At 40.7% G+C, this 19,160-nt stretch overlaps 1 protein-coding gene across 2 annotated transcripts in view; it reads left to right on the top strand.

The window, feature by feature from the left end:
• The window catches only part of TRPC3 (transient receptor potential cation channel subfamily C member 3), a gene marked incomplete at its 5' end in the record, with an annotated part of 60,587 nt that overhangs the window by 24,195 nt on the left and 17,232 nt on the right, over positions 1–19,160 (top strand). For both annotated transcript variants that reach the window (XM_081076432.1, XM_081076431.1), the window contains 5 exons: positions 1,968–2,156; positions 9,965–10,129; positions 12,907–13,123; positions 14,660–14,893; positions 16,866–17,130. In XM_081076432.1, coding sequence (XP_080932558.1) covers positions 1,968–2,156; positions 9,965–10,129; positions 12,907–13,123; positions 14,660–14,893; positions 16,866–17,130 — 1,070 coding nt within the window. The remainder of the gene's footprint in view (positions 1–1,967; positions 2,157–9,964; positions 10,130–12,906; positions 13,124–14,659; positions 14,894–16,865; positions 17,131–19,160) is intronic.

Raw genomic sequence — 19,160 nt, 5'->3', positions numbered from 1 at the left:
GTGTTTTCATTGCAACTCGATGGCCGGTTTTTTGTTTCTTGACCGATCTTTCAGGGTATGTGAAAAAAACAAAACAGCTTTCTTTACGACGGGACAATGTACAGATTATAATGTTTAAAGATAATGAGTCATTATTTAGGTATTATTACTGCAGAAGTGGTTACTAAGTTTTCTCCAGGCACAGAAAATAGTCTGTTTTATTTCTCTTTAGTAGAGAAATGGCCATCCTGTGTTGTACCAAATCTTACAGAACAGTTTGAACTGAAGAGTAACGTGAGGAAATTTCATCTAAAAAAAAACTGTATTAAAAGGGGCGCTTTATATGGAAACAGACATGGATTTAATACTTCTTCTGGATGCTGTAATAAAATATTTCATTAGTCTTTCAGGCATGGAAGGCAGATGGATATTTAACTGACACTCTGCATAGAAACCAGAGACTAAACATTTTATTAATTTTATCTGTTGCATTGTACCAACTTGAATGGAAACCAAAGGTTGGAGTTTTTATTCATTTTATCTGTTCCCTTATGAGGGGAAAAGGATTAACTGTAACTGTTCTTTATCTGAATTTCTGAGATCTGAAATGGAAACTATTCTAGTCTGTGGAGGCTTTAGTCTCTGCTCTTCTTGTTTATTTTAGTTGGTGACGTGATTTTAGCTTATTGATTCGAATTAAGTAATTATTTAAGGGAACAAAATGGAAATTCTTCTGGTCTTTTTTTAAAGTATGATTTCTGGACGCCCCACATTTGGAAATCCTGCTGTGTAAAGAATGATTTCGTTATTAGACGTACACAGTGTCTCAGGACATGTTGAAATGAGGAATTCTGTTTTCTTCAAGTGTCCCAGATTAGATTACCATCTGGCTAACTTTCTTAATAGGCTGAAATTTTAGTGAAAGCCATAGAAGTAGAAGTGGGGTTTCTGAAAAATAAGACACTTTCCCAAGAGGGTCGTTGGCACCCTGTCTGGAACCAATGGGTGAGAAATAGAGGCCCCGTCAGAAGGTAACAGAAGGTAACGGGGAAGGCTGCCAGCTGACTTCCTTATGCCAGTCCTCCAATCAGTAGCACTAGGTAAATATGCTAATGAAAGAGTCACAGGTTATTTTCAGCAAGGTGTTAGTTGCAGTGGCCTGGAATTTTTTTCTCAGGTATTGATACTCTGCAACCTTTGAGAATTCAATGACATAGAATCAACCAGACATTTCTCTCCTTCCAGTTCTGCAGCACATCACAATGTGCCCTGTGGACAAACGAGGCAAAACACCGGCTCTCTATGTTAGTACCTGTGAATCTCTTTGCATTCCTTATGAACCAGTCATTCTCAAAGATAAATGTGTGTCACCTAGAGAGTATGTTAACACAGGTGACTGGGCCCATCCTCAGTCTCTATCTAAATCAGGACATCAGAGATGGGGTCTGAGAACGTACATTTCTAACCCACGGCCAGGCTCTGTGGAGGCTGCTGGTCTGGGAAGCAAAGTCTCCGTCAAGGCAAAGAGATAGGAAACTGGACAAGTTATTTTCACATAGAGTCAATCTTTTAGGTCAGATCGCCACTTTAGAAAAACCTCTGTTTACAAAAAAAAATCATAGTAATGGTTTTGCTTTGGCTTTAAGAAAACGATTGTTTATCTGTACAAGAGAGATACGGCATGTTTGATCCTTTGGTCTTTCAGCATTAGCACTTTGCCAGCGTCTTTTAATGCAAACCAGTGACTTAACGTGCATAGCATTTTCGAGCTGCCTCATATGGTGGGCAGATTGCATAAGGTCCTGGCTAAGGGAGTAGGTGGGGACAAACCCAGCCTGTATCTAACTCAGCAAGCCTTGCATCCACGTAGGGGATGTTTTCTGTCTAAGGAAGGGATGCCTTTTTTCTCAATGCACAAAAACCCTAAACACTCTCCATTGGATTTAAAGCGAATTCATTGTATTGAGTTCCAAACCTCTTGTTCGTAGAATGACTATCGGAAGCTCTCCATGCAGTGCAAAGACTTTGTCGTGGGCGTGCTGGATCTTTGCCGGGACTCAGAAGAGGTGGAAGCAATTCTGAATGGAGACCTGGAATCCACAGAGCCTGCAGAGGTACACAGGCATAAGGCTTCATTGAGTCGCGTCAAACTTGCCATCAAGTATGAAGTCAAAAAGGTGAGTGACCCCGCCCACCCAGCACCATATTGGAATAACGTGGAATATCACTGTGTTTCTCCAGGACATTTTTTGAAATAATAAGAGTAGAGATTATTGATAAAAGATTTTTTTTCCCTTCATGAAAGAGATTAAGTGAAGTAGCAGGGTAAAGTAGTGAGTCATATATCCAGCTTTGATCCTTTCCACTTTTCATTTATTGTGAGACCTTGGATAAGTCATTAAATTTCAGTTTCCTCTATAAAAAGATAATATTTGTTATCTATCGCAGGGTTTTAGTGGGATTTCAATGGATTAAGATAAGCAGAAGAACTTTGTAAACCGTTCGTTACAATGCAATTAATAATAATAAAACCTGTGACTTCGTACACTGTTGCATGCATTCTCACGTTTATCCTTATGGTAAGCCTATGTCATTATCCATTTCACCTATAAAATAGGTAAGATAGGTGATGAGATTTCTATTCTATACAAGGAAACTGAGGTTCACCAAGCTTAAATGGTATGTGTAAGATCACACAGCTGTGGAGTCCTCATATAGTTGCCAGAAATAAAAATTATGATTACTTCTTTATTCTGATTACGGTAGGTAAACTGTTATGTATGTCTATTTGCTACTTGTCTGAGGCTTTTAGATAACTCATGAAAATTGTAGTTACGATGTTTCACTACAATTTCAGGTATGCAGAATCTAACAGCTTATGAGGATGTATGTTAGGTAAATGAAATTCTTCTGTACTTTAAGAGAAACTGATAAATCACACGGAAATAAACTATCATCAGGACTAGGTCTGGTTTCATGAACAGGTCAGTTTCTACATAGCTGAGTGTTCTCTCCTTGCCATGTGACATGGTGCTTAAGAGGACAGATTCTGAGGGTTCAAGTCCCTGTGTGACCACGGTCTACACAATAGTCAGGTGGGGACTACAGTAGTAATGACTTTTTCAGTTGTTTTGAGGATTACATGAGCTAATTAATGCCTGCAAAGTAACTAACACGGGTGCAGTACTTGGTGATTGTTCATAAGGATTAGCTAAGAACATTTCTACATTATGACAGCTCATTCTCGGAATGATGTCTCTTGAGCAAGTTCAGTGCTTAGTCATCAAACAGATTTCATGTTCATTGTTATCGTTCCAGCCCTTAGCAGCAGACCATAGCCAATTTAAGGAGAAAGGAGTTTAGTGAGGGCTATTAGGAGGCTCAAGAATCATTAGAAGTGGAGGAACAAGCTTTTCTAAGCTGTGTTTCCAGAAACCTTGCCCAGAACCAGGCCCAGAAGTGACCTGCCAAGGGTTTCTGTGGCCCAAACAGAAGAGCTGTGTCTGTGCTGCAGAATGGCCAGCTCCTGCACTGGGAGACAGGTGCCCTGAGCCCTGCCTGGTAGATTGGCCCTTCCACATCAGAGGCCTGTGCAGATGCCTGTCACCAGTGGAACCTGGGCCAGTGTCGGCAAACTGGTAAGGATGGGGCGACCTCTCTCTGCCCCTCTCCTTCTCTCCCTCTCTCCTTCTCTCCTTCTCTCCTTCTCTCCCTGTCTTCCTCTCTCCTCTCTTCCTCTCTCCCTCTCTCCCTCTCTCCCCGCCCCTGACACACGTGCACACACACAATTCTACCACAATGTAGAGAACTTCCACATGTGGTGTTCACAGGACTGTAGCCCGCCATTAATGACAGATCTCCCCTCTACTTCATGAGACAGTGAAATGTGAGGATGCTCAGTAAATATGGAAGTAAGGTAACTCCTCAAGGAATTCCTAGGTAAAAGACAATGAAGCTGGCTTGATTGCCCTCCTCTGAGAGCACATTTGCTAGTTGAAGTGTTGACCCATTGGAGGGAAAGATCATTTTGAATAAGATTGATATTAAACCATTTTTAGAAAACTGTCTGGATATTTATTCGCGGGTCTTGCAATACGTATCTCTTCTCTTTAGTACCTGAGAGAATTGATTTCAGTGGTCACAGTTTCTTTATCATTGCTGTGAAAGTGTCATATTAGCAAAGACAGCTCATTTAGATGTGCTTCTGTTAACAAAGCTGTCTTGCAGAGTGGAAGTCTTCCTGCGTGTTCCTTTGAAATAAATTGATGTGTAGATTATAACATATGAAGTGTCATTAATAATAAATTCACCATCAGTCAACTGCCAGAAAACAGCAACAAAAAAATGTATTTGGAACTGAAACGAGATTTAAGACTTTGGGGATATTTCTGGGTTTGTGTGTTTTATGCTATAAAAGGAATATTAAAGTCTTTGATTTGGAATCTTCACTCGATTAATGTATACGAGTGTAAGAACGCTATTTTGGAATGCCCAAAAAAGGCCCATTTCCCCATTTTTCCCTCTTCTGCCAGAGGATTCCTTTATTCTTTACTCAACACACGTATCTCCACTCCAGCAAAGGAAAAATCCCCACCCACTCCTGCTGCTTCCTTTTCCTACCCTCTTATTTCTAGCCCTGAAGAAAAATCACCTCGTGGGTTATACGGATGTATGGAACCCCACCCACTGTAGCGCTGAGGTTGTCTGTGACTATTGAGATTTCAAAATAATTTTATATGTTACAGAATTTTTCCCGTGATACATAATAAACTCATATTTAGTCAAACCAACCCATAATTCCACCAAGGAAACCAGTTTGAAGCAATGGTAAGCTGTGTAGTTCCCATAGAAGACTCAGGAATTGTCTTCTGCCATCTTCCCAAACCTCCTCCCAGCTCTGCTTCTGAGTCCGCTGGCTTGTGTCTGGGCTCCGAGTTCCCAGAGCTCGGCTCTTCCCTGAGAATCACACCACGAGTTCAACCAGGCCCTAGAGACTCAATGGCAGTTAATCAAGAAAATGAAAGTATGAAAAACCTGCATAGGAACATTAATGATTATGTGAGAAAGAACTTTCCAATATAAAAGCAATTGAAGATATAACAAAGCAAAAATATAAATAATTTAACCACGTACAACTTAAAACCTCTGTACAGCAGGAAGATCATAAACAAAAAAGCGAAGGACAAACTGGGGAAAGTATTTTTCTCAATTATAACTTATAAAGGATTGCTATTCTTAATACCCAAAGAGCTCAGTAAGGAGAATTTCCAGAGCCCTATAGGAAAATCAGCCAAAGACTTGAATAGATAATTCACAGAAAATTGAAATGGCTAAGAAAAACATGTTTAAAATTTTCAAGTGTGCTAGTAATAAAAGAAATGCATACTAATATACAAATACCATTTCTCCTGTCTCAAATTATTAAAGAATAAAGAATTACAATTATCAGTGCTGTTGGGTAAAATGGGCAATCAAAATGCTACCAGTGGGGAACAAACAATAACGTATTTCTGTCAGGGATTTTGAAGCTTATTCATCTTAGAATCATTTCTGAGGGGTCTCTAACAGAAATAATACAACTGGAAAGGTGGTAAATACTATTACCGTTTGTAGATTTACCTACGTTCTTCTATAAAAAGAAAATGGAAGATGAAATTTGATGTTTTAAAAAATAAGTACAAGAAAATTAACTTTTAGGCAAAAACACTAATTATTTTCCAATTAGATTACTGGACTATTTGCCTCCCAAAAAGTCCTGAGCTCGATTTCTGACTGTCTCTCTTATCTTCTGGTGACTTGAGGAGAAACACCAACTCCCACCACCCATGGAAATACCGAGAGGTCTGTCTACTCCTACTGCACTGCGTCTATTGTAAGAAAGCCCTTGGCAATGATAAAAGACACTAGATCTCGATAGACCATCGAACCTGGAAAACTGAGCTCTTGAGAAAACGGAGAATATTCCCTGATCTCTTCCTCCTTTTTCTCTCTTTCCTCCATGGTGGGATTAGGTTTAACTGTAGAAAAATAGTCTAGAAAACAGACATGCAGCAGTATAAACAAAATGATCCGTGGTGTATGCGGAAAGTGTTCAGAGAAAGCCCAGAAACTGAGCAATGCAGCGAGAGAGTAGTGAATGCACTGCAGACTTTGGGTGCACGGTCCTGAGTCCTGCACCGGGAAGCCTCAGGGCCAGGTTTCTGGCCAGGCACCAACACGTCAGCATTTTACACTCGTTGGACTCAAAATCCAGAAATCTTGCACCATGTAAGTTTTTAGTTTATATGCCCCCATTCAAAGAACTTTAAAAAGAAATAGAATGACCTAGTTTTTATTCACAATATTTTCTTTTAAATTGTATAAACTGTAACTCCAACAATGAAATTGAAAACAAAAACAGAGTGTCCCTACCACGTTTTTGCACAACAGTATATCCACGAAGTCAGTTCTTATAAAGGCTGATTTGATGAAAAGACAGTGATTTTTTTTTAAGTTGAAAATTACCTAATTGTTTTCCTGTCCTGATCGGTGGTTCAGTTTACAATCTATTAGTCATTTGGAAAGGGGGAAAAAATGTGTGTTTTTTTCTCAATGCTGTAGTAGTTTTGTTCCATGGAAAGACTGAAATTTTCTTGTGTGTCAATCATTCGCCCTTTAAATCAGAAAACCTAAAAGAAGGGTATTGTTTTTGTAATGATTTCAACATACTGGTCCACTGAAGTTCGAAAACAGCATACAAATTTGATCCAGCTGGCTAGGACTAGTGTGACGGCATGAGGAGATTTTTTAGGAGGTAAAACAGTCATAAGAGACAAAGGTCACTGCCCCATTTTGAAGTCACTGAAAAGAGCAAAACTCATGTTCTAGGGGGATTAGCTTTTTTACCCTCACTCACTACTACTGTATGGTTTTCTTTTTTTAATGTTCCTTGTGTACTTGTATGAGGATTTAAAATCAATGGAGGAAAATATCTATTTGTGTTTTCTTTCCATGGATTAAAAAAGTTCAACAGATGCCATACGGTGGTGTTTATTATCTCAGTTAATAAGAGGGCAGAATTAGTAGTATAGGAGATATATCTATTAAGCTGGGTAAAATGTAACAAGTAAAGTGAAAAACACCATGATTTGGGCTAGTGTCTAACGTATATTAAGTGTCTGCACTGTATGTACACGTCATAATGGGTCCAAGATCGATCATCACCTGGGTGACGTGTGGAAAGGATCGATTTCCATCAAGTCTGTAAATGTGTAACCTTTGTACATTGTAATCAATGCTGTGAAGCACATCTTCCAATTTTAAGATAAGCTCAAGGAGGAGGAGCGAGAAGAGGGAGCCATAGGACAACATGAGTATTTCTGTCCTTGAGAGTTTAATACCTACAGAAGAAAGGCTGGACACTTGCAAAAGAGAAATTTGTCCACCAATTTCTTACAGATACATCTACCCGTCCGTTACCTTCGTGAGCGTTTCTGTCTTGCACAAACCCTCAGCCTATAAAAAGTGCGCTGATTTGATGATATTGAGTAGTGTACCTGTGGGTTTCCCAGGATGCACCACTCCCCATCCAAAGCCAAGCCTGGCTGCAGTCACAGCCTGCCTTTTATTTGCATCTGCCCGACTTACCACAGATGCACATTTTCCAAACACCAAGACCAACATTCAAATTAAGACTATTTTCCATACTGATTATTTATCTTGGCAGGTATATGGAGCCCAGGTCTCCATTATCATAGCTTTTTTCATATTCATTGATAGCTCACTGTGTGCCCTCAACCAGGGACCGCTCATCACTTAGGGCAATGCTGATGCCCCTGTTTTCATCTTCTTGTATCAAATGCCTAAACCAGATAGCCAGTGCCTGGCTCATGGGACAGGCTTTTAACGTCCTGAAGAATGAGTGAGTGAGTGAGTGAGTGAGTGAGTGAGTGAGTGAGTGAGTGAATGAATGAATGAATGAATGAGACATTTAGGGTCTGTATAGGGGAGGTGGCTTTTTCACACAGAAGGAGGGGTGAAGCAGGAAGGAAATGATCCAATAGATACAGGGACAGAAGGGGAAGTTTGGAGAAGTTCTCAACAAGAATTCTAGGAAACTGCTACATAGAGCCCAGAAAGCCTTCAACCTTGATTATGTCCACACATTTTGTCATGAGTTCAAATAATAACTGCACTGACCTTGAAGCACTGTTTTCAAAACTCAGAACTTTGGAAGAGTGACAAAACCTTGAGTTTGGAAAGAAGATCTCATGTGCTCTTTGTAGCTGGCAATGAGCAGTGAGCCTCGGGACCTGGGGTTTTTTATAACTGAATTAAAAGGAACTTATAATATATAACACGTTTCTTCACAGTGAGCTCGTCAAGCAAGAAAAGACAGCATCTTCTCTTTAGTACTTTAACTCTCCCAGCCCCTACCAGTTTGTATTATTGAAAAAAATTGAAGTATTTCAAATCTAATAGTTGTAGACCCACCTTCAACCACCTGTCAATGGGTCGTCGACTTCTCCAGCTCAGTGGCACGCAGTTGCCACCAGAGTGACCAGCATGGGCTCCCACAGGGCAGGCACAATGGGGATAAGAGTGGGCATCTGGGGGAATTTGTGCCTCCACTGCCAATTCCAGGGAATGAGATTTTATTTTTGGTTTGGGGTGGTTGGGTTTTTTTCCTTTTTTTTAATGAAAAGCACTCATGGAAACTATACACCAGTAAGTGAAACCTTCTTCATTGCCCTGTAGGTGTGCTCTTCGTAAATAGCCAAATAACTTGCAGGATTGCCCCGAGTTACTAGGAATCCTTAGGGTCGGTACCTCGGTTCAGAATGAGCCTGCTGCCTGGGGCACTGTGGCTGTTCACGGCCTCTCAGAGTTCACGGAAACGTGTCACGGGCACTTCCTAACAGGTTCACCATTATTGTTCGTGCTGTGTTTCAGAAGACAGCGATACCTTGACTCTTCTACCACTAAACACTCTTTTTAAAAAAAATATGTTGGCACTCATAGTTGATTTGGGAATGACCCTGAATAATTCCTGAGCTTGGGCAGAATGTACCTGGCCATTCAAAGAAAGGCAGATCCAGCTGTAAATGGGAACCGTTGCACCTTTTGGTGTAGGGACCTTTCCATGGGCCTGATGACAAGGACATTCTGCTACCTGAAGAAGGACAGGATCTTAAAGAAGTCCCAGTTATTCTAAGTAGAGGCAGACAGATGACTTAACAAAATCAGATGGCAAAATAAAATACAACGGCAAGGATGAAATAAGTATAATTTGCTCGTTTTTCCTGATTAGAATTGTAGTTATAAAATTACCACTGGAAATAAATGTTTGTGGTTTTTTGACCTGTGATAGAGGAAGCAATAAAAAGAGGACAGAATACTGCAATAGGGAGGAAGTGACATTTGATGCCAGCTCCGAGAAGCAGTGCAGTGTGGACCGAGCATAACCTCTGCAGATTTGTTGACTTTTGCCAAATCTTTTGCAGAGTTGCCATGGTCGTGCATACATACACATAGGCATATCATGTCTATGTTTTTCACACATGGAGCATTTAGGAGTTGCTCATGAAACGTAACACATTTCTCTTTTAGGTATAATCTACATTAAACCAAATAACTTCTTCCTTTTCCATTTGAACTAAATGACAAGTGAGCAGGCAGACAGCAAGATGGAACCACCTTTCCACAACGGAACGCGTGTGACACCCAGATTCCAAAGCGGAGTCTGGATTATGGAGAGTTTCAAGCAGAAAGAATTGTAGGTCAGGTCAACATCAATTTTACCCTCTTTTTTCCCACTTTGGTTCTTCTATTGATGCTGAAGCACTTTTGAAAAATGAAGGGAAGGTGAAAGAGAGTATTACCAGAACCTTCCAGTGCCTGTATTCTGGGGAAATGTGCATTAATATCTTTAGAAGGTACATGCATTCAGTAGTTGAACTGTGGACAGTGGCATGGTGACCCACCTCCTCTCTCTCCCTCCCGACAGTTCGTGGCTCACCCTAACTGCCAGCAGCAACTCCTGACCATCTGGTACGAGAACCTACCGGGCCTGCGGGAACAGACCATTGCCATCAAGTGTCTGGTTGTGCTGGTGGTAGCCTTGGGCCTTCCATTGCTCGCCATCGGCTACTGGATCGCACCTTGCAGCCGGGTACAACTTTTTACACCCATTTGCTCTGTGGTGGGTGTGCCGTGTCCTTTTAGGGGGAAAAAAAGAAAAAGCTTCCTACTTAAGGCTCTTATCGGTTTTACTCTGAATGTTCATTGACTTAAGAACACGAATTCTGCTTTTTAATGACCGGATCAATTCAAATACGGGATGAGAAGGGATTTGGTGCCTGCCAGTGGGATAGATCCCATTTGTAGGCATAGAATACTCAGGCTTTTAAGATAGAATCCCCATGGCAGACAGGAGGGAGAGCTGCTGGAGAGAAGCAGCATGTGTGCTGATTGCACAGCTTAGCAAACAGTCAGCTGTGCTGGCCTAGGTGAGAGCAGGGCAGAGCCTACTGCAGTGGTTCCAGGAAACAGCCAGCCTGGGAACTGGGGGGCGCTCGTTCTAACCGCTCCACGCCATTCGAGGCTGAGTGTTTTAAACCCAGTTGTAAGCGTGGTCTTACCCAAAGATCACAAAAGTGCATGTCAGCTTCCACGAATTCTTCACTCTTCAGAAGAAAAAATGTAGAATTTGGGTTTGGGGGCTTTGATTTTTTTTAGATGGCTTGTTTCTTTCGTTTTGCCTGAATCATTTTGTTCACGACCTTTCTCCTTCTCTCAACTTGCCAATATAGAGTCAAGTTGATTGTGCCTGAGAGATGTGGGAAGGAATACTAGTCATGCTGACAGAATCTGCATTAGGTTAACAAAGGGCACGGCCAGAAGACTAGATCCTTTCATCTGAGGTCCTTGAATCCTGTTGTTATATTCCCAGATCTGGTTTGGTTTAAATCAGAGGCAGTTTCAGGCAAAATGAATTGAGGCCACTTACAAATGACCCCGGAAACCCGTCGTCTCTCTGGCTCGGCAGCCTCCCCGCAGAGTCCTCATCTGCAGGCACCACATATGTGCACGAATGTTCTTCCATCCCACTTTGTGCCTGAGCTGCCTATGCGATTTCAGGGAGGAAGCTTGTCATTTTGATCAGTTTTGATGAGTTGAGTTCCTTTGTTACAGATCATGGAAAAATACCTTAAGATGCCTCAAATACATAAGCACTAAAGACTAAAAAGTATAAGACATATATGACATATGTCATATATAAGACATAATGAGAGACAGCATGCATTAAAGCAAAAATCATTTCCCATTCTGGGGGAAAGGAATTGGAGAGTACAGGTTTCTAAGTGTTTGTCTCTTAGGGGCAGCTTAGTCAGTGAAAACATCCCATCAGATCTGGAGGAGGCATCTTGAAGTATATGCACTCCCTTTTTCTCATCTCCTGTATAAATGCCGCTGATGGTGTGGTGAAGTCACCAACCGGCAGAGAAGGGAAAGGAGCGAACATGTGTACCCACGTTTATACCATACCTGCCATATACCACCTGTCCAGTGGTGAAAAGACACAGCAAGGTTTCTCCACATGGAGCCTATCTTTATGATAGGCACGCGGCTTTCTTTTCGTGTTATTTAAAGTTTCAAAAGACCAACCTTTTGGAGACTTGGCAACTCCCAAGAAATCACTCAGTGTTATGAAGGAGCTACCCCAAATGTGCCCTCTGCAGCTGCCAGACAGCATGGTGATATGCAAATGTGTCATTTATTTTCCTGTATCTAATATGGAAAATGTGCATTCATCTGTGTGCATTCATGGTCAATGCCAGAAATGCTTGACATTCTTTGGTTGTTTGTTGACATCAAATTAGGGTTCTGGACGTATGAAAACATTAGTTTGATGTTGCAGTCTTTTAAATGTGAATCTTCGTGCTTTTTAAGGTCACTAAGTTGAAAAGTAGGATCTAAGTGTGTAGAATGGAGAACATATTTGATAAATCTTCCAAATATACCTAATTCATGGACCGTGGAAGCCTTGGGGACAGGAGGAATTGTTTTTCATTTCTCCTAGAACATTGGGCTTTTAAGGACATCCTACCACATGGGATTTTAAAGGCGTTACCTTAAAATAATTATAAACTGAACTTTAGAAATGCTCTTGTACTATTTATATGATATTCCAAACTCAGGGATGATTTTCAATTTAGTTAACCTACTTAGAGATTTTAATCATTGTGTACCTCCCTCTTCTAATTGAGATAGTAACAGATAAAATATTTATCCGAATTATAATATCTTCTGCCTTTTTTCTATCATACAAAGCACAACTTGATTTTGGAATATTTAGAAATGAGAACTAAAATTTACTTGTGTAGTAGCAAGATTGCTTTTTTATTCTTCAAAGGGATTAATGTGTACAAACACATCAACACATTTGAATTATAAAGGAACAACTCTATAAATTTATTGTAACATTTCAATTTTAAAGCAATAAACAATTATACGTTACAAATTTGGAGTTTCTTTTCCTGGACTCCAAAAACCTTGACATTGCCTGTCTTTCAATGCAAAAATAAAAATAACCAGTACATGCCCTGTGATTTCCAGAAACGCATCTGTTAATGCAGTATATCCTAAAACAAATTGGATATTTGGAAACAGTGAGGTTTGAAGATGTCTTAAGTTACGTTTGGAGGACGCATCCCCTAAAAGAAGCAATTTTCACAATGTAGAGCTCTTCAGAAACAGAAGCAAAGCTTTGAAAATGTTCTCATTTCATCGTTTTGTTTTTGTTTTTGTTTTTAATCCCGTATAGTAATTTTCATAAGTGGAAGCCAGATTTTCAAAAGTAAAAGTTTCCTTTTTCTTTCTCTCTCTCTCTCTCTCTCTCTCTCTCTCTCTCTCTCTCTCTTTTTTTTTTTTTTGGTGTTGTTATAGCTGGGGAAAGTGCTGCGAAGCCCTTTTATGAAGTTTGTGGCTCACGCTGCTTCTTTCATCATCTTCCTGGGCCTGCTTGTGTTCAATGCTTCAGACAGATTCGAAGGCATCTCCACGCTGCCAAATATCACTGTCATTGATTACCCGAAACAGATCTTCAGGGTGAAAACCACCCAGTTCACGTGGACTGAGATGCTGATTATGGTCTGGGTTCTTGGTAAGCCTTTTATTTTCAAGTGATCTAATTTCTACCAAAAACGATGTCTATAGAATGATCAGCATTTTCTATTTAAAATGTTACTGTACATTATATGGTGACAACATCGCCATTGCTAGATGAGCAGAATAGCAAAATAATAGAATAATTTGGCAGCATAATGCAAAAAGGTATCCCTTAACACCAAATAAAAATTTTTAGGAGTAACATGAGCCTAATATTTATTGATATCTAACTTTAATTATTGAATAAAATGTAAGCTTTATAATGTCACTCACTGTGATGATCAAATATTTAATTGGAATTCTTATGAAGTGATCCCAGCAGCTGTTAGCTGACGACTAAAGAACATTTTTATATTGTTTTAGTTTCAGAGATTTTAGGAAAGTGTCCATTTTCAGAACGTTTGTTACTTCCCCTCACAATAGCTTGTTTTGAGTAGCTACGATTATATTAAAGTAAAAGTTGTAATACATCATCTATATATCACATTGTGTATTCACCGCCCAGAGTCAGTTCTCCTTCGATGACCATATATTTGATCCTGTTTACTCCCATCTACCACCCCCTTCTGCCCTTACCCTCAAATTGTACACTTGAAACCTATGTGACTTTACTAATTGTCAACCCAATAAACTTTAATTGAAATAAATACACACACACACACACACTAATTGTAAGCAATGTGAGGGGGGAAAGGGAAATTGGAACCAGTTATTCTTTTGATCACTAATCCAAAGTCACCTTTGTATGTTCCCCCTGTTTCACCCAGTGTGTTTCTTGATGTCTTCTCAGCTCCCAATTTAATAAGTTGGTTTCTCCCTCTCATTCACTCCTATGGCCTCGATCTAGGTCATGTAATTATAAATTTTATTCTGAGCCATTACATTTCTTTTTAAACTTCCACAATATTTTCTCCTTACACAGCCAAGACAAGGAGTATTTTGTCCTTTTCTCCCAAGATGGCTTTTTCTACTTTTCAGAAAGCTTTACGTAAGCTGCTTCTTTTTCCAGTGATATCCCTCACCTCCTCGGCATGAAGCTGGAATGAGAAGAGGGTGTAGGGCAACGGCGTACGTGTTCCTGGAAACTGTTCTTGTTAAATCTACCATAAGATGCTCATGTGGAGGCTATTTCTCCAGTGATCGCTACGGTTTGATAATTAACCGATGTAATTTTATAAAGATGAATTTTTCCTGTCCTCCAAAAGTCTCATGGGGCAAAATTGTTCGACTTGTAGAGCCTCCCTGACTTAAGTCCTCCTCCTTCCTGCCCTCACCCCCTCAATATGAGTGGCACCATTTCTGGTGGCACATGTACAAGTGTGTTTCTTCGAATTCTAACTTGGTGGAGGAAATCATTCTTTGGGTGGAAGCTGCTGCTTCCATTTATTTCTGCTCGTGGCCTCTGTGAGCTGGACAGCGGCTGCTTCACGTACGGGACATTTTATAGACAGGGACTGATGGTAGATGAAATACGAGCTTCTCAGTCTAAGCTGTGAGGTCTAACGTGTACCCTCCGTGTGTGTTGGCACAGGAATGATGTGGTCTGAGTGTAAGGAGCTCTGGCTGGAAGGACCAAGGGAATACATTTTGCAGCTGTGGAATGTGCTAGACTTCGGGATGCTGTCCATCTTTATTGCTGCTTTCACAGCCAGGTTCCTAGCTTTCCTTCAGGCAACGAAAGCACAACAGTATGTGGACAGTTACGTCCAAGAGAGCGACCTCAGTGAGGTTACTCTCCCACCAGAGATCCAGTATTTCACGTATGGTAAGTCAGGAGCTGCAGGGCCCTCATATGTTTCGGGAGGGGCATGGGAACCATGTTTTGGAAGGAAATGGCAGTGAAGAGTTTGTTTAGTATGCGAGGAGTGCTGAATGTTTCTGGATAGTGGGGAGAGCATGAGCTTTAGAGCTACATTTGTATCCAGGCTGTGACTCTCCCTTGCGATGGGACTCTATTCAAGTTAATTTACTTCTCTGTGCCTCAGTTTTCACATCTATAAAAAGAAGATGCTGAAAGGTGGGAGAAAATTACCTTTAAGCCTAACAATGTAATTATTATAATATACTTTCAGGACATGAACCTGTCTTAATTGGGGGGAGGGCGAAATAGCTTGATAAATTGCTTGATGTGGATGATGAGTACCAGAGCATGGGTTCCAGGAGGTAAAATAGTAATTGGTTCTAAACTGCCGTACAGGTGAGGTGCTGAAAAATTCAGCAGAGCAGGAAGTATTATAAGAGCGACCTGCCCCTACAGTGACCATGAGAATCTAAGCTCTGAGCACCTGCAAAAATCTTGGCGAGGGTGCTGTGTCCCTTGTCCACGTGGCACGGGATAGAGTTGATGCCACACACCTGTATCAGGGATGTCCCGCTGATACCCGGCGTGCAATGCCACTGGTGCCTTTTCTGCCCAGCACACACCCACATGAAGTAATGTTAGCCTCCCTTCCCCCTGGGGCCAAATTGGGGAATTACAACTGGCACATATTCATATGATTGTAACATCTTCAATCTGGAAAATACTTCAGAAATGAGGGTCTCACCTCCATTTTACAGAGAAGGAAACTGAGGCACAGAGTTTAAATGTGGTCTGCTTGTGAAGCATAGGGCTTGCGCTGTGCTGAGGACAAGCCTCCTGTTAATGTTACTGAAGGTTGGGCGTCTGCTCCAAAGTATAAGGTGTACATTTTACACATTGTAAACTTTAAACTCAGTAGCTCTCATTGTCAGCAAGCAAAGAGGAGACCAGATCAACTGAACAAATGATCACCATTTATAGTTAAAGAACTAACTTAGATTGCATGTTTGGGTTGTATATATCTCGACTGTCACCATAGCCTATTTATTCATGTGTATTTAATGACTCATCTGGAGGGAAATTTGTGAATTCAGGCTGCACTACTTATTATGTGTGTGATTTTTATCAAGTTTTTAACCTGAGTCTTGGTTTCTCCGTCTCTAAAAAGAGGATAATGATAACATCAAATCCCTAGGGTCATTGAAAGCAGTGTCCGATGCATATTAACATTCTTCTGGGAGTGGCCGGGTTTGCACAAAACTAACCACATGCTGTGTCATTGACCTTCCAGGGAAGTGGGTAGAGTCTGCTGTGAACTTGCTAAGTACCCTTGAAAGGGATGTTCGGGTCCTCATTTAGAATCAATATCCAAAAGTTCTGCATCTCAATAGCACTTCACGTGTTTCAGGAATAAGTTATATCATGCTCAGATGTCACGCTGACAGCACCGTTGTGATTCAGTGACATTCTCACTGATAATATGACAATTTACTGCATAGACCGAGAGGAACTAATTTCCCCATCAAATACGGAAAAGAAGTTTGTGCCAACTGAGCCAATAAGATGACAAATAGCTGGTCAATAAATCTAGTAACAGAGGGGCAAATCAGTCATCCTGACTCAGTCTGTGTCTGATGAAGTGTTTTAACCTCTTTCTTCCTCTTTTGTACTTCACTCCGTTTCTGCTCAATGTGCGGTCAGCTTAGTATCTTTATAATGCTGTTCCCTCCACTGAAAGAATTTTATGAATGTAACAATCATCTGTTTCTGGTTTAACACAACAAATAGTGCCCGGACCGTTAATTAAATCTAGAGTCATTTCCACCGAGATATTAACCACGCCCCTACCCACAAAATAGATCCTATTTATGGTATTGATTTCGCATAGGTAGCCGTGGATAGAAAGTTCATTGTTCATCTCTCTCTCTTTTTCTAGCCAGAGATAAGTGGCTCCCTTCGGACCCTCAGATCATATCAGAAGGCCTCTACGCCATCGCCGTCGTGCTCAGCTTCTCCCGCATAGCGTACATACTCCCTGCGAATGAGAGCTTTGGCCCCTTGCAGATCTCTCTGGGCAGGACTGTGAAGGATATCTTCAAGTTCATGGTCCTCTTTATTATGGTGTTTCTTGCCTTTATGATTGGCATGTTCATACTCTATTCTTACTACCTGGGGGCTAAAGTCAATGCTGCTTTTACCACGTAAGTAAGACAGAAGAAAGGTACAGTGAACAAAAGGAGAAATGTCAGTAACTTTAGGAAAGATGTTTTCAGAGCAGAAAGAAAAATCCATTAAAAAGTTAGTGCTTGTGTGTGATTATGTTGTTCCAGAAGCTCCTGTCTTTGAGCTCACGTAGTGAGCGTTTGACCACAGAACGGATCAGAATTTGGAAAAATCCTAGACAAAACAGGTTATTGTGAGAGCGTGAGGTAACAAATTTGTAATACCAGGTGTCTCTTACATTATGTATGGCATTGAATTCAGTTTTGTCATTTTATAGTGATTGCTATTATTTCAACCAAGAAGCATTGGCTCTTCTTTCAATATAGCATTAATCAGTACAGGGAGTCGAGCAAGAAGAAATTCTAGTTAAACGTGTACAGTCCACTGTAACCGTAATACTGTTTCCTTCCTGTGGGCCTGCTGGTTTCGGCACTGGAGGCTCACCTCCCCCAGGCAGTCTTCCTTGGTTATGATTAAGCTTCCTCGATCTTTGTCCTTCTAAGTTCCCTCAGCATGGAGACATTCAGATGGTGAGATTCGCTCTCACCCATCAGGGTTCAGTTGTCATGGCAGTGGGCCCTTCCTCTGTATGTAATCCTTGAGGGGGGTTCATGATAAACCCCTCCTGCCTCCCCTTGTACCCTGTAGTGCCACAGCTGGAAACCAGCTAGCCATTCATTAAGTTCCCTGAAACTGTAATAGAACCTCAAGCCCTTTCAGACATCTAAGTTGTTTGAAATGGATTTTTTTAAATAGTTAATATAGAGCAGGTCTTAGGGGTGAAAGACAACTAAGACTGACTTGCTTGTAAAGAAAAAAAAATCTGTTTTTTATTCAGAGAGATCCTGAATACAATGCTGCCCCTTTCAACAATATGAGATCTCATTTTATACCAGGTTTTCCCGAAAATAAGACCTAGCCAGACCATCAGCTTTAATGTGTCCTTTGGAGCAAAAATTAATATAAGATCCGTTCTTATTTTACTATAAGACCAGGTATAATATAACAATATAACATAACATAATATAATAATACCAGGTCTTATATTAATTTTTGCTCCAAAAGACGCATTAAAGCTGAGGGCTGGCTAGGTCTTATTTTTAGGGAAACATGGTACCTTACATTTTCTTTGCGGTTTTGTGTGGAGACCTGGCAACATGATAGCATGGAAAGAACGGCTCAAACACCAGGCAGACCTGGGTATGGATGCGGTCTCTGCTGTTCTTTAGCTGTGGCCTATGATCAAGCTGCTTAACATGTCTCTGTTAGCTTCCTTATTTTAAAAATAAGCATTAAAAGTTTAAATCAGGCTGGCATGAGGATGATGTAAGGTGATTTATATGCAGTCTCTTGCCCCCAGTAGGAGCTCAGGACCTGCCAATGTCCTCTCCTTTTCACCATCCCTCTCTCCCCACACATGTAGATTCTCCACAAAAGTCAGGGTGGGAAGGTTTGCAAAAGAGAAAGAGGAAGAAGGCAACAGTTTTGTGATACTGTTAAATTAATGGCAGGAGCAAAGAGCTTATAGTGTTTCTTAGTCTCCTTCCAGCATCTGTGCTATGGCGTCACACAATCAGATGTTATATAACAGAGTAACTCTGTAGGAGCAGGAACCCTCCATCCCCGGGATCTAGCACAACTTCTAAAACATAGGAGGTGCTCCATCGATGTTTGTTGAATGAATGAATTAATTAATCAACTAGTACTAAGACCTATAGATCTATAAAGTTGTTATTTGGAATCTGTTATAAGAAATCAAAAAAGTACTGATTCCATAAATCTTTCTTTGCAAAAAAGGACTTACTTTTGATTCTTCCTTTGCAATGGAATTCCATGTATGTAATTGTTTAGTCTAAGGATTAGTCTTGTGATTTATAGACCAAGGATCACAACTGGGTTATATGACAAAGCCAGCCAAATTTGGTTGGCAAAGTACATTTCAGTGATAAAAGCAAGGAATTAGTCTGGGGAGGGCCTAAGTGCAAATTGCTGCCATGGAAGAACCAGG

This window comes from Rhinolophus hipposideros (genome assembly GCF_964194185.1).
Source record: "Rhinolophus hipposideros genome assembly, chromosome: 16".
NCBI lineage: Eukaryota > Metazoa > Chordata > Mammalia > Chiroptera > Rhinolophidae > Rhinolophus > Rhinolophus hipposideros.
Note: the sequence above shows the minus strand (reverse complement) of the source record. Positions and strands in the feature narration are given on the sequence as shown.